Raw genomic sequence first — 15528 nt, 5'->3', positions numbered from 1 at the left:
ACATTGCCCTCGGACATGGGTTTAAGAAGTGGATGAATGCATCACCATTTTTCCACCAGCAGGTGACCTGAGTGAACGTATACACTAGCAAGCCTGGCACTGGTCAAGTGTCTATAGATTCCCTTCGCTCTGCCAGAGCTGAAGTAAATTGCCTACTGGTTGTTCAAACTGTGGGTGGGTGGGTAGCGAGATTTGTGTGGGAGAGATTTTGGTGTGATTCACTGAGCAGCTTGGGCTTCTCATCACCTGGGTGAATTTCCACTGCATTTGTGCTGCCACCAGTGACTGACCAAGTGCTTCGACTTCTGCTGGGCTCTATGGACTCGCATGTGGTTGTCGCTTTGCAGACCTTGCTGGCCTAGTGTTGTGAATTTGTGAGGGAGCAGAAAAGGTGACATCAGCGGGCCCCAGTGGATGACGTGACTACTTTTATTGGCATCAGTAACAATGGAGCAGTACTTGTGGGGGAGAACCTTGTGCATGTACTCACTGTTAAACAACAGGGGGTCTATGGCTATGACTATATGGACTAGTTCACAACAGAAGCTGCTGCCCTGAAGATGTTTTGGCTGTAGGTCAGCACAATGTGACCTAGCAGAAGAGAGAGTAGCTCCAAACTGTGAAGTCATGTTTCTGGGTCTGGGAGATGAGCAGAGAATTGTGGGAAGGTGTCTTCATGGCCTGCTGGGACAATGACTTACGATGAACAAATTTTCATGTGTTAGGGGCACCTTCATGTAAATCTGCACTGAGCTTGACTGACACATACAGCAAGGGACAGAAGCAATCCTTATTTGTGGAAGCCTGTTGCCATCGCTGAATGGAAGCTTGCAACCTGACACCCTCTGATCCTTGGCAAACTATTTTGGCTTGGGCAAGGTTACATCTAGAGAGATAGTGCAGGAGGTGTGCCAGATAGGGCCGTGCGAGGCTTCGGATGGAGCTTCGGATCCGGAGCAGGTTCAGACACTTCAGCGTCCAAAGCAGCACATCCAGGTCGAAGTGCTGCCATGTTTGGCTTCCCGAAGTGGTTCGGAGCCACCTTAGAGATCCGGCCGTAAGGTATAATGGGGAAACAATAAAATAGCTATAACTATGGTTTTTTTTGTCCAATTTGGATTAAATTTTCAGAGGTGATAGGCTCTGCAGAGAGAATGAAGCCTGCCAAACTTCATGAAGATTGGTGCAGAGGTTTGGGGGGAACTGTAACCCAAATTCTTGAAAGCAAAACCCATGTCACGTCTAGGTGTTACAATGTAGTGGGTGAAAACTTCTGGGATGGTAGCCCTTACTGAGGCCACAAAGCCTGCCACTTTTCAAGAAGATTGGTGCAAGGGTTTGGGGCAACTGTACCCTAAATTGTTGAAAGCAAAACTCCTGTCACATCTATGTGTTACAACATAGTGGGGTGAAAACTGTAGGGGTGGTAGCTCTTGCTGAGGCCACAAAGCCTGCCAAGATTCAAGAAGATCAGTGCAGGGGTTTGGGGGGAACTGTACCTCAAGCTGTGAACAAGCAGAACTCGTGCCGTGGGTGCTGTGGGACTGACTGTGCCTTGGGGCAGGGAGGGGAGACACTGCTGCAGGCCTGGCTGCTGAGCTGCTGTATTCACAGTTACCAGTCAATCAATCATGTTTCACTCAGGGACTCGGGGACCAGCTCAATACACAGGACCCAGCTACTAGGTAATGACTTACCAGGCATCAATTAGCACCTACAAAACCAGGCTAAGGAGAGAAAAGAATCAATACAGACAATCAACTGCCCCAAGACAGACACAGTCTTGGCAGGAGTTTTGTCTGTCAGCAGCTAGGGGTGCAGGGCCCCAGAGCCCCCCTGCACCGTTTTCTTCAACAGCTGGCAGGTGTCGTGGCCTCAGCAGGGACCACCATCCCTGCAGCTGTCACCCCGCTGCGCCTTAACACACGCTGTGTTACCGATGGCACGAGTTTTGTTTGTCTGCCGCTTGAGGTGCAGTTCCCCCCAAGCCCCTGAACTGATCTCCTTGAAACCTGGCAGGCTTTGTGGCCTTAGTAAGAGCTACCAGCCCTGCAGTTTTGACCCCCTGTGTTGTAACACACAGCTGTGACAGGAGTTTGGCTTTTAAGAATTTGGGGTGCAGTTTCCTCCAAACCCCTACACCGATCTTCTTGAAACTTGGCAGGTTTCATGCTCTCAGTAGAGGCTGCAATTGATGCAGCTTTCATCCAAATAGGACAAAAAACAACAAAGTTATAGATATTTGATTGATTCCACATTATACCATATGGCCGGATCTCTGAGGTGGCTCTGAAGCTTTGTAGCCGCTTTGGCCGGATCAAGGCAGAAATCTGGGAGCTCTGGATCGGACTGCAGCCGTCCAAAGTGGCCGGATCTAAAGCCAGATTGGATCACTGCTGACTTGCACAGGCCTAGTGCCAGGTGATTCAATAGGTGTTGTCCCCACATATCGTTCCCTTTGTGGACCCACAGGAGGTCATGGCCAGGTTTGCCTGCCTGGGATTCCCCAACTGCAGCAGGACTGTTGATGGCACATACATCATCATCATCTCTTCTGCAGATAGAGGGACTGACTGTACCCCTATTATTACCTGGGGTCCCTGCCTACCCACTGACCTCTGGTTGGTGAAGCCATTCATTGGGTGCCTGGATGGGCCCATTCAACTATAAGTGGAACTGCTGCAGAGTGGTTGTGTATTATCTTTCAGCCACCTCAAGGTTTGCTGGAGGTGTCTGAGGACATGCACAGATGTCACTAAACACAACATACCCTGCCCGGTTCATGGTTTATATGAACGCTGCACAACATCTACAAGGTCAAGGGGGAATCTTTGTCTAAGGTCTGACCCCTGCCACAGGAGGTGGAGTAGGTCCCAGCTTCTGCAAGAACCATACTTGTGACTTTGCAAATGGAGATGGCTCACCTGGAAGTGCATGGTGCACCACTTTTTCAGACTCTGGGCTGAGTGTGGTGAACTGTGAGCGCAATTTACTCTATTAAACCCTATTAATGGAATGCACCCCCTCATGTATGAGCCTACTAGAGGGCATGGTAAATATTCATCTGTGTGCCAGGCCCTACCTCCAAGGAAGTAGCTGGGTGGGGAAGGAGATGATGGGATGTTTGGCTGAGCAGGCAAATGTCCAGCCAGGTGCCAAGCTCTACTCCAAGGACAGTGGTTGTGGGAGGGGAAGGAACTAATGAAATGTTTATTTTGAGCTCTAGGTGTAAGGCCAGACATGATGGGTACTTATCTCTTTGGACTACTGCTGTTGGATTCTTGGCTGGGAAGATGACCAAAGTATTAAATGGGAAACGTGTTCCTGCCTTATGAATGTGAGCATGTTGCAGAACTTGTGTGGCTTCAGCAGGCGCATGAAGCATGTAATACACAATGTGTCTCCATGTGGCAATGGACACCCTGGGATGATTGTTCATGCCACGGGTCACCTACCTAACAGCTTGTAGGTATTTATTCCAGCTGCTGCTAGGGTGGGCCATGTGGGACATTGTATCCCCATGATAGCATGTGTGCCCAGAGGCCATGGAGTAGTCCCACTTACAGGTTGAATTGCTGGATGATGCAGAAAGCACCAAGGATGTCCTCTGCCTGCAAGTTTAAGCAAGATGCAAGGTAATCAATGGACACTTGCTTGGTCCTCATGGACATCCCGAGTGTTTTCTGTGTGTATTCAGTAATGACCACTCTTTGGCCTCGGCATGCTGCTTGGCAAGCCACATAATGGTGCACTGCAACTACTTTCATCCCATGCCTGCCCTTGGCTAAGCACTGGTGGTGCTATACTATCTCTTCCTCCCTCCATTGCCTGGCTTCCATGATCCAGGAGCAGCTGCATTATACCATACAAACCAGAAAATCCATCTTTGTGCAGGCACAAATTTTCATTTCCTTGGAAGGTTTTTTGGGCATCAGTCTCTGATTGCATCCTTGGCCTGTGATGTGGTCCTTAAGTTCCACTGCCACCATTTTAAGGTGTTTGGCATGAAAGCACAAGAGATTACAGTATATAGGAATGCATCATTTTCATCATTTTCAACATTCATCATCTGCAGGCTCATTAACTCTGCAGACTCTTAACCTGACAAGTATGCTCTCCCCTGTGCTTGCTAGTAGGGCTGTGCGAGGCTTTGGACAGAGCTTTGGATCTGGAAAAGCTTTGAATGCTTCAGCATCTGAAGCAGCATGTCCAGATCGAAGCACTGCCTTTGTTAGGCTTTCCAAAGAGGTTCAGAAAAACTTCGGATCCGCCTTGGAGATCTGGCCATAGGGTATAATGGAGAAACAATGAAATATCTATAACTTTGTTGTTTCTTGTATTATTTAGATGAAATATTCAGAGATTATAGACTCTGATTAGAGCATAAAGCCGGCCAGGTTTGAAGAAGATCAGTGCAGGGGTTCATGGGGAATTACACCACAAATTCTTGAAAGCAAAACTGATGTCACGTGTATATGTTACATTACGGGGGATGAAAACTGCAGGAGCACTGGCCCTGGATGACACTAAAAAGTCTGCCAAGTTTCAAGGAGATCGGTGCATGGATTTGGGGGCATCTGCACCTCAAGATCTGGACAAGGAAAACTTGTGACATGGGTGACGCTGTGTGTGTTAAGGCTCAGCAGGGTGAAAGCTGCAGGGATGGTAGCCCCTGCCATGGCCACAAAGCCTGCCAGCTGTTGAGGAGATTGGTGCAGGGGGGTTCTGGGGCAAGTTTAATCCAAATAAGCCAAAAAGAACAAAGTTATAGATATTTCACTGATTTCCCATTATACCCACTTGAAGGTGATAGAGGAGGTCTGCTGTGTGTAGTCTGTTGTCTTGGGATCTCCAGTTTCCCTTGCCAATAACCACAGGATGCTGGAAGCATGGCCTATGTTTCCCTGACCCACCAGACCCCACAGTAGAGGTGGCACCTGTTCATTGGTGTGTGATGAAAACAGTCTAGAGGGGAAGGGACTGGAAGAATCAACTCTTCTCTAGAAAAGGGATAGAAAATCACACAACAGCAACAAATGATGCAAAAGGGAAGTGAGTAGGTCAAAATGCAAGATGCATCCAATGTATTTATACAAATGTGAGAAGAATGGGGAATAAGCAAGATGAGCTGGAAGCTGCAGCCTGTAAAAAGAACTATTATTTGACTGGAAATAAGAAGGATTGCAGAACACCAATGTGGCTGCACAAGGAACTTCTTAAATGTCTCAAATACAAATTGAAAGCATACAGGCAACAGATAAATGGCCAAGTCAGCAAAGAAACATAGTAGAAAATAGTAAGACCCTGCCAGGACCAAATCAGGAATACATGCTGTATCTGGCAAGGGAGGTTAAAGACAACGAGAAGAGGTTCTATAAGTATGTTGGCCAGAAAAGAAAGGTGAAGGAAGTGTTGGGTCCACTGGTAACTAGCCAGAGGGAGCTCTTAATAGAAGATGCAAAGAAGGCAGAGCTACTTGACAGCTACTTTTCCTCCATCTTCCCCACAAAATTAAGCTGCAGCCAGACACCTAATAAGGATAATTAGGATAAGGAAGAGGACAAGCTGAGGGAGGAGAAAACAAGAGACACTCAAACAGCTTTTGATGGGCCTGTATAAATTGAAGTCAGAAGAGCTGGATGAACTTGATCCCAGGGTGCTGAAGGAACTGGAAAAGGAGATCTCAGAGCCCTTAGCAATGATTGTTGTGAAATAATGGGAGACGAGCAAGGTACCAGAGGACTAGAAAAGACTAACGTAGAGCCACTTTTTTGAAAAAAAGGACAAAAGAAGGTACCAGGGCACTACAGACTGGTTAGTCTTACCTCAGTATCTGGTAAGTTAATGGAGCATAGCTGAAGGAAGGCCATTTGCAAGCATCTGAAGTAGGAAAGGGTGATCAGAAACATCCAGCAAAGTAATTACTTGGGTGGATGAAGGGAATACTGTGGATATAGTGCATCTGGACTTCAGCAAGCCGTTTGACAAGGGCCCACATGACTTTCTTATGAACAAACTGGAGAAATGTGGGCGACACAATACTACTATAAGGTGGAGAGACAACTGGCTCAATAGCTGCAAGCACAGTAATTATTAACAGCTCCATATCAGAATGGCAGGATGTTTTGAGTGGAGTCCCACAGGGGTCTGTCCTGGGCCTAGTGCTGTTCAACATGTTTAAAAATTATATTGCTGTTGGCATAGAAATCATCTTGAGCAAGTTTGAGAATGACACAAAATTAGGGAGGCCCTCTACCTGGGGCCTCTTGCATGTATATTAATCACCTTTTATAGGAGTAAGAGGTGATAGGATGTTGGCTGCTACAGTTCCCTTGCTTTATGTATGGCACATTACGGTGTTATAGCATACGTTGTGTCAGGGTTGCTTGTGTGGCAGAAGGCCACTGCTGTTTCTCCCCAAAAACTCTGTTCTGTGACAATTTGGTTAGGATGGGCCCTTTAGGTAACCTGAGCTGGATACCAATCCTTCTTTTCTATCATTCTATGACTCAGGTTTATGTTTGCCTCTTGCTGCAAGAGATGGTGGTCTCTGATGACTTGGACTTTGGGCAGGGTGGGCACATTAGAATGGGTCACCAGTACATTTGACTCTTCCCTGGAATGTTAGGGAATGCCTAACAGTGTATCTTATTACCCAGTATGATCACCCTGTGTGTTATAGATCTGTTTCTAGTTTAACCCTTAGCCAATTTATAACAAAAAAGGCTTCAGATAAGCAGCTGATGAGCTATTAAAGAACTGCTGAAAATGCACAGCTTGAGAATGGAGAGGGCGCAAGCATCCACTTCCTCTGCTTGCTGCTGCCTTGCGGGGATTGGCAGACTGCTGCTGTGAGGAGACCAAAACTATACCAGCTGCCACCACTTGCAACTCCCTCACCCCCTGCATAGACTCAGGGCTCCCATCCCACCCTGTGGCCCATCTTTTCCCCACAGTGAACCAACCCATGACTGCATGAATTGAATTTGCCAGGATGGAAGACCAGAAGGAATATAGACTGACTTTCAGGGCCAATCTCAGCATTTAGGGCATTTTTACAAGTGCTTCAAGAGTGGGGGTGGCTGTGCTTTAATTAGAGCAGCTCCAATAGCTTCTCTAATTAAAGTTCATGGTGTGTCTTGTGTATCAACATCCCCACACTTCAGAATGGCAATGGGGGTTCTTTATCTAAAGCGTGCCAAATGAGCTTTGTTAAAGTATTCCCACCCCCATTTTGAAGCCGGAGGACATTGATACATAAAACATGGCGGCTGGCTGTGGTATGCTAATTAGCACAAGAGCAGACTTGACTAACTGAGTCTGCTCCGACGTGCTGTAATTACAGTGTGTCGGAGCAGCCTCCCAACTCATGTATAGGCACCCTTAGAGCCTGAGACAGTACAGTTAGGAAGCATTTAAAGAAGCCTGGACAGTACAACGCTGATCTGTGGCTGCTTACAGGGGAACCTGAACTGCCATGGTAGTCTGCTCTGAGTGTCCAAGTGGCAGAACTGATGGGTTAAAAGCTGCTTTGTTTCTCATTCCCTTGCTCTCTCATTCACTCATTCACCATGCCTGTTACCAGGGGCCTTTATTTATCCCTAATTTCTTGTTTACCAGAACTGTCTAGATCAATCCTACTACTTTTTTAGGTTGGGTGGGGGATGGCAAATCAAGAAGCTTAGTTAAATGGATCTTCTGGAAACTGGGGGCAGGTTCACTTCAGAGTCTGTGCAGCTCTTGTGGCTAGCCAGCCGTGGCAGGATAGTCTGTGAGTTCCTGAACTGGCTCATTGCCTGGGTTGCTGTGCTGGCCTGGGAGGGCTGCATGTTTTCAACCACAGCTGTACTGGTGTCCTTACTACACTCCTGGATGGTGCCAGGGGCTGCCAGACCCAACATGTTTTCAGACCTGGCAATGTCATTTACTACAAGGATGTGGGAGAGTGTCTTGTCATTGGTGCATGTGACCTTGCATGTGTCTGATTCAGTTGCTGTCTCATATCTCCGTGAACTGCATCTAAGTACCTTGCAATTGGGGCACCATTGAGTCCAGTCATGGTCATGAACCCAGGCTGCCATTTCCTTGGCAATCCAGTGATATACAATCTTGTTTTGGTGGCTTAAGCAGAGTGCCCACTGATTCTTAATTTTGACCCAGATGTCAAGGAGATCAGCTATCTTTGGATAGTCTAATTCTGTGGTCAGAACCAGAGTTGCCAGACAGAGTTAAAGAGGGGCCAGGATTGGGGCTGAAGCAGTACATTGTGGCATACCTGGGGGACCAACTGGTCCACTAGCCTTATGAAATATCACTGGAGGATCTCATGATAATGTGGGATAAAATATTACTAGGACTTGTTGCTCAAATATTTTGGGGACTTTGTACCAGGACAAATGATAAGGACATCTATACACTGGTGCTTTTGACCTGCATTAAAACATTTTCTGCTGTGACAAAGGCAATATCTGTTCACAGCCTTAAACTGTTAGACTGTAAGGTAAGGCAGTTGTAAGAAGGTCCAGTCCAGCACAGTGGAAAGGCAGAATGACTGTATGTGTACTTTGGGCTCATTGTGCTATCAAGCAAAGAGGAACAATCCAAGGCTATAGGGACATACATTTTGACTTAAATTTCCCAGGTTTTAGAAGTCTGAGTTTTGCTTAACTCAGCATTCTAAGTACTTACCTAGTACCACCACACAACCCTCTGTTAACAAAGCTTTTTGTCATGGGATTTCCTAGGTCTTGTTTTGACTTCCCTTTTCTTTTCATAGAAAGAGAACCATTATCTGAAGGAGTTAATGGTCATTTAAGTAGTTGTTTTTTCATGCACAGCAGCGCACCTACCTCAGCCAGGCACACAGCAGGATGCAGCGGTGGAGCAGCCAGCCCAGGGCTGCTCCACCATCTCTGCAGGGCATAGAAACGGGAGCAGCCCTGGGCTGGCTGCTCCTCCATCTCCACATACCTCAGTGCAGGGGCTCCAGAGCAGAGTCCCTGTGCCGAGGCATGCAGAGGTGAGGGAGCAGCCAGATGAAGGCTGGATGCTCCTCCATCTTGAGGCACACTACCAGCCCCCCCACCCCACCAGAGCACATAGAGCCTGGCTGGAGCAGGCCTGGGCTGAGAGGCTGATCCCCTGGGTCCCATGCCAGATTGGGCTACTCTAGCCAGGCCCCATCTGGTGTGCATGAATAAATTCTGGAGCAATATGCTCCAAAGGTTTTTGTAAACTCTGGGGTAATAAGCGCTGGAGTTTATTGGTCTACTTTAATTGCATGGGTAGATATGCCCACTAATGCCTAAATGCTCCTCCCCCTTATACATAGATTATAGTCACTTTGAACTATCTGAGTGTGGAGTTGTGGATGGTACCAATGATAGAAATAACAGACATCGTTTACATCCATTACATCCATTTTTATGGCTACTTCCCTAGCTTTAGGTAGGGGTAGCATGTACCTCAATTTTGTATAGGCTAGTTTAAAAATGAATTACCTTGACTATATCCCAAATCTAGACTCAAGGAGCAGGGAGAGTAGATTAGCCCTCTCCAGCCTACCTCTTGAAGCTGTGGGCCAAGAGAAAGGGATACGTGGGCCATGAGGAAGGGAAGAAGCTAGAGGATGTGACTCAGTGAGATGGCTGTTGTTTTGCAATGGAAACAGCTTTGGGTCCTAACCTGAACCACTTTTCCCAGTTCTCATTGCTCCCAGTGGGGCAGGAACGCCTGCTTTACTCAATTAATATTAAAAGCAATATATAGTAGCTCGGCCAAAAGTTCACAAATGTACGTGGCCCTTGCATGGTGCATGGAATGCCTGAAAAAGTCCTTTCGTTCTTTCACTTCCTGTCACCTGGATAGTAGTGAAAATATGGTCTTGTGTGCTATTGAAGTAATTAATGGCAATAGCAGAGACTAGCTTAACAGGAGCAGACACCTGGCTGGCTCTGAATGTACAGTTAAAACTTCCATGACTGATGAATCACAAACAGGGAAGAGACTCTATCCCTTCTTGGAGCTTCAGGGTTAAGCTGTGTAAAACATTAGAGACTGTTGTTTCCAAACTCTGTGCTTATGTGCAACAGCAATGAGGCAGAATTAACTACCTGAAGGAAAACTATACACTGGGCCCCCAAAAAGCTGACACAAATGTAGCTATAAGTGAAATGCAACTTTGGCATTGGATCAGGAATACATGATAAAAAAGATCCCACTACATTTAGAATAGCGCTTTGTTCTTTCTGATTCATTCTGAATGCCTTATTTGAATTATTTCACAGTCTGAATAAGAAAACCAAGAAATACACAATGACTTCTTGTTTCTATGCTTTCTAACCAGGCAAAATTAAAGATAGTGAATAAACTCAAAAACCAGGAGACTGATTTAGAAATGAAGACAAAGCCATACACCACTGATATTGCCTAACACTCTATTTGGCAACTACTGTTTAATGAGCTCTGGTAATTATAGCCATGGGGTGTGACTCAATGTACTCGTCACTAATTCTGTCCTGCTTCTCTACTTGAAGGTTTCCTGGTTGACCTGAAGCTGACCAGTGGTAGCAGTCCATGTGCTGGCAGAGTGGAGGTAAAATTTGGTGATTACTGGATGAAAGTATGTTCGACTGCTGAAACAATGAAACATGCTGCAATAATTTGCAAACAACTTGGATGTGGCACAGCAATGAGTATCCATAAAGCCAGCCATTTTGCAGAGGATTCCAAATCATACTTACTTGTTGGAGATGTTTGTCAAGGTCATGAAGCAACAATTTGGGAATGTTTTTGGAAATACAGTGTGAACTCAACATGCTCTCCTTCTTTCTATATTGGAGTGACGTGCTCAGGTAAGGAATTAGTCAACCTGCCACCTATCAGGAAATTGCCCTGCAAAAAAGGGACTGAAAAAAGAATGTGTCTTATCTTTGTGAAACAACATGAACGTGGATAAATATCATCAACTCCTCTAACTGTTATACTTACTGACAGTGATGAAAGCCCTATGTAATTTTCAATTCTGGTATCTTTAGAATCCCTTCATTAACCTAAGTGCACTACTCTCAATATCATATTTCCTATTTACCGTTAATACATTTTTACTTTGTTTCAAATCAGAAGAATTGTTTGCATTTAATAAGCTATTGTATCTGGGTACTTATATTAATCTATATACAGTATCTATACTGGAATTCTGGATAATCTTGTTACATGGATAATGTGTGAATCTGATGTATGCTTTCCTCTTTGCTGTCCTGGCGAACTCAAGGAAGCAGGTAACTGAGCATAGTAGTAGTAGTAGCAGAGAGTTCTTTGGTGAAAGTACAACATCCTGAAGTTCATTTTCTTACAAATGCCTTATCTGATCTCAAGTAACTCTTCTAATGGTTCTACTGTCAGGAGGAACAGGTCCTCTATTCTCAGTTTGTGGCAAGTACTACTTTTCCCCTTCCTCTCTTTTCTTTTCTTATTCCTTCTCCTGCCTTACTATTTTCTCGAGTATAAATGGTAGGATTATCTAAAGGTAGGTTTACTAGAAGTGGAAACCACACACGTTTTGTTAACGCTTTATAACAGTGTCTACAGGGATCCAGCCCACCAGGTGCTTTCATCCAGCCCATGGCACCCAGCAGGTTGTACCCTGCCCAGCCCTTCTGCCCATGAGGATGGGAATGAGGCACTCAGGTATACACCCCCCAAAACCTACCATATTGTGCCATGCTTCTACCCTCATGGGTGAAAGGCCAGGTCTCACCAGCATGCAGCTTCTGGGTGGGGCTGCTGCCACCACTGCTGCTGCCTCTGGGGACCTGCTCCATCTCCCTGTTTCCCACTGGCTCCAGGCAGCAGGTAGGGAAGTGACAAGGGTGGGGTGGAGCTACAGCTGGATGGAAGTGTAGAGTGTGGGGCTCAGGCTGGTGGCCTCATGGAGCCTGTGCCCAGGAGGGCGGTGGCAGTGCAGAGGTCAGGTGGGCAGCATGTGGATGTGAGGGAGGGTGGGGGAGTGTAGGGACCCCTATACACTCCCCTCATTGTGCGCAGCCTCATCAGGCGGCAGCAGCAGCAGTGGGTGGGGGTGCTTGGGGTGCCTGGCAGGGTCAGCGCTGCACATCGTAGTGAGGAGTGCAGCCCAGTCTGGGCAGTCTCTGTTGCTGGTGCTCCCTGCTGTGCACATGCAGCCCCTGCACTGGTGTGGAATGGGAGAGAAGCCCCATGAGCTGGAGCCAGCTGGGGTGGGGAAGGCAGTGGTTCTAGCATGTGGGGTTTCCCTCCTGTGCTGTGCCAGTGCAGGGGCTGCGCATGTGCAGCAGGGAGTACCAGCGATAGAGATTGCCCAGCCCGGGCCGTGCTCCTTGTGGCAGGCCAGTAGGGGGCGCTCCTGCGTTGAGCCGCCCACCTCTCTGCGCCCGACCATCTGCCAGGCTCCGAATGCCTCCCAAGGGGCGCCTTATGTCCGGCTCGACCCCTTCCTGGAGCACATACGCTAGCCTGGGGGTAACGTTGCTGCCACCACCCCAAAAAAGGACTCACTCCTGGCCCTGTGTCCTTGGGGAAACACGGGCCTAATGTCCTATGGGTACTTGACCCAGTACAGGCACTCGGGGCACTTCCCCAAGTCCGGGGGCAAAAAGTAAAGTCTCCCTTAGTCCGCAGACCTAAGGCGGCTCTTATGCATAATTTAGACCCACCCCTCAATAATTCTTCCACACCAGTCTCAAAGGAGGACTTTATCGGTTACAGGGGTAGGGTGAAACTAGGGTACAAGATTTAGCAATATCCTAGAAATCCTAAAGAGCAAACAGTTTGGCTGAGATAGCCTTTTGATCACGCATCTAAGTTACTGCCAGCTAGATATCTAATCAGATCTTCAGTAGCTTACTCACAAGCATCTTCCAAAGGCAGGTGAAGTTTCCCTTTGGAGGCAGGCAGTTTTTTCTCATGAGTTTTGGGGAGAGAGAGAGCCAGTTTCAGATGGTAAGGCTTCTCTGTGTCCCCCGCTTGGCTGCTGCTTCACCTCATGGCCGAAGAGACTGCCTCCTCACCCGTCCTAACTTATATAGCCCCTGTGACCTCATTCACCTGGTCCAGTGGAGGCAACCAATTTGAAATACATCACCTGTTACCAGGTATCAGTCACGTAGGCAGAGGGAGCAGGTTTCCCCCTCCCTCAGGAATGCAGCCAGCTCAAGTTACCTAAAGAGACAGGGTAAGGGTGTGGTCTCCTCTGCTGGGCCCACCCTACTCAAATGGTCACAGCACAGAGATTTTATCACATTGTCACAGGGCAGAGATTTTGGGGAGAAATCAAGGTGGTTTTCTGCCACACTCCTCTCCATGGTGTGCAGTGCTGGCCTTGCCAGGCACCAGTGAGCACTCCAGCACCCCCACCTGCTGCTGTTGCTGCTGTGCCATCAGGGAGTATGGAGGTGGGGTCCCCACACCCCTCCACCCTCCCTTACAGCCCACAAATGCCACACAGCTGTACTCTGCCTGCACAACCTTCCACATATACACAACTCCCTAACATACCCTATGCCCCCCACACACAGTTATACCCCCACCCCCCCCACACCCCACCATGCATACATCCACATACACCCCCTACATCCCACCATCCACACACACACATACTCCGCACCCCCCTGCCATACACCACCCCACCATACAGACACACACACACACACATACACAACCTCCAGACCCCACACCCCACCATATACACATATATCCCCTACCCTAACACACACACACACTCCCTACAGCCCACCCCCCATAAGCGCCTATAGTGATGTATGGCGATGTTAGTACTGAGCCGTGTTTTAGCACTTGCTTGGGGGAAGTACTAAAACATGAGGCAGTAGCTTCCCATAGTGCAGCGTACAGGCAGCACATGGTTAGCTTCACCAGCTATGTCACCATAGCGGTGCGCTATAGCCAGGCAGTGTGCTGCTACAGCAATGTAGCTGGTGATCATGTGTAGGCCCATGTGATCACTATGTCACCATAGTGTGCTGTACAGCGATGTAGCACATCACTACATCACCATAGGGTGACATGTAGATGCATCCAGTGTATCTCACAATATCAGAATAATCAACCAGAAAACAGAGGAATATCTCATAAAATAGGCATATACCTTATCCATGGTGACTTGTTAAAAAATTCAATAAGTCAGAAGTAGAAAATTAATTAATGCTTGTATGGACAGTTAGATCCCTGTTGTTTAAAACTATTTTGTATGTAAAAGGTTTAAAAAATAATCTGCACCTGGAGGTCAGGGAGTTGCATTATTACATTCACTGATGGATTGATTGCCTCTAGGTGACACACAGCCCCGGCTGATTGAAGGTGACAATGCCTGCTCAGGACGTCTGCAGATAAGACATGGATACACTTGGGCTACAGTCAGTGATTCCCACCTTGATCCTAAAGCTGCCAGTGTGATTTGTAATGAGCTACGGTGTGGAGCAGCTGTGTCAATCACAGAAGGAGCTCACTTTGGAGAAGGACAAGGGCCAATCTGGACTGAAGAGTTTCAGTGTGTGGGAAATGAGTCTTATCTTGCCTACTGCCCCAGAGCACCACCCATGAATGAGACAGGCTCACATGCAAATGATATTGGCCTCATATGTTCACGTAAGAATCCAGTGTGATATCTTTAAAATAGGAATATAGGAACATAGGACCAAAAGAGACTGCCATTTATTTATTTATTTAATTATATGCTGTCTTTCCTAACAAAGGCTCAGGAATTTTCCAGATCACTTCTTCAAACCTTCACACTCAGTGCCAAGACATCACTGATATGAATTTTGGGCTCACGTACAGCAACAAAGTATTATCACTTTATTGGGAGCAAGGACAGCAGAATTGGAATTAATTTCTGGCAAAACCCCTGAAATCCGAGATAATCAGAAAGGCCTCTTTCTTCCTTCTGATTTTTGACTATTTGGTATAAAATGGGGACATGGGCTGTTGTGTTCCTCTCTAATCACCATCTCCCTTCTCTTCCCCCTTAGGGTTCACAGGGTTCAGGCTGGTGAACGGCAGCACACGGTGCTCGGGGAGAGTGGAGGTCCAGGTGCTCGGCGCCTGGGGCACCCTCTGTGACTTGCGCTGGTATTTATCCAATGCCAACGTCCTCTGTCGTCAGCTCAACTGTGGATTTGCAGTGTCAGCTCCAGGGGGAGGGCATTTTGGGAAAGGAACCGGCCCTGTCTGGAAAGACACATTCCACTGTAATGGGACTGAACCCCATCTGTGGCACTGCCCTGTTACTGCCTTGGGGGCCTCTCAGTGCTCACATGACCGTGATGTTGGTGTGATTTGCTCAGGTGAGCGTAGGAACCACACAGGATTGGTAGATAGGCAATACAAAAATAATGAGCCTCCTGCAGCACTGGCTTCAAATGTTGGTCATTTAGCTCAACTGTAGAGGTCTATGTATTAAGATTCAGTAGTCCTAGATTTGTTTCCTGTTCCTGATGTTGTATTTAAGCAAAGCATTAAGGATGTTGCCCTATA

At 47.2% G+C, this 15528-nt stretch overlaps 1 protein-coding gene across 1 annotated transcript in view; it reads left to right on the top strand.

Moving 5' to 3' along the window:
* The window catches only part of LOC149866700 (scavenger receptor cysteine-rich type 1 protein M130-like), a 40143-nt gene that overhangs the window by 5306 nt on the left and 19309 nt on the right, over window positions 1-15528 (top strand). The window contains exons 2-4 of the mRNA XM_090044021.1: window positions 10536-10853; window positions 14326-14640; window positions 15024-15338. Of these exons, the coding sequence (XP_089900147.1) occupies window positions 10536-10853; window positions 14326-14640; window positions 15024-15338 (948 nt within the window). The remainder of the gene's footprint in view (window positions 1-10535; window positions 10854-14325; window positions 14641-15023; window positions 15339-15528) is intronic.

This window comes from Crocodylus siamensis, chromosome 4, assembly GCF_052110815.1.
Source record: "Crocodylus siamensis isolate JL-2025a chromosome 4, ASM5211081v1, whole genome shotgun sequence".
Classification (NCBI taxonomy): domain Eukaryota; kingdom Metazoa; phylum Chordata; order Crocodylia; family Crocodylidae; genus Crocodylus; species Crocodylus siamensis.
The sequence above is the reverse complement of the archived record's forward strand: the minus strand, read 5'-3'. Positions and strand labels throughout refer to the sequence as shown.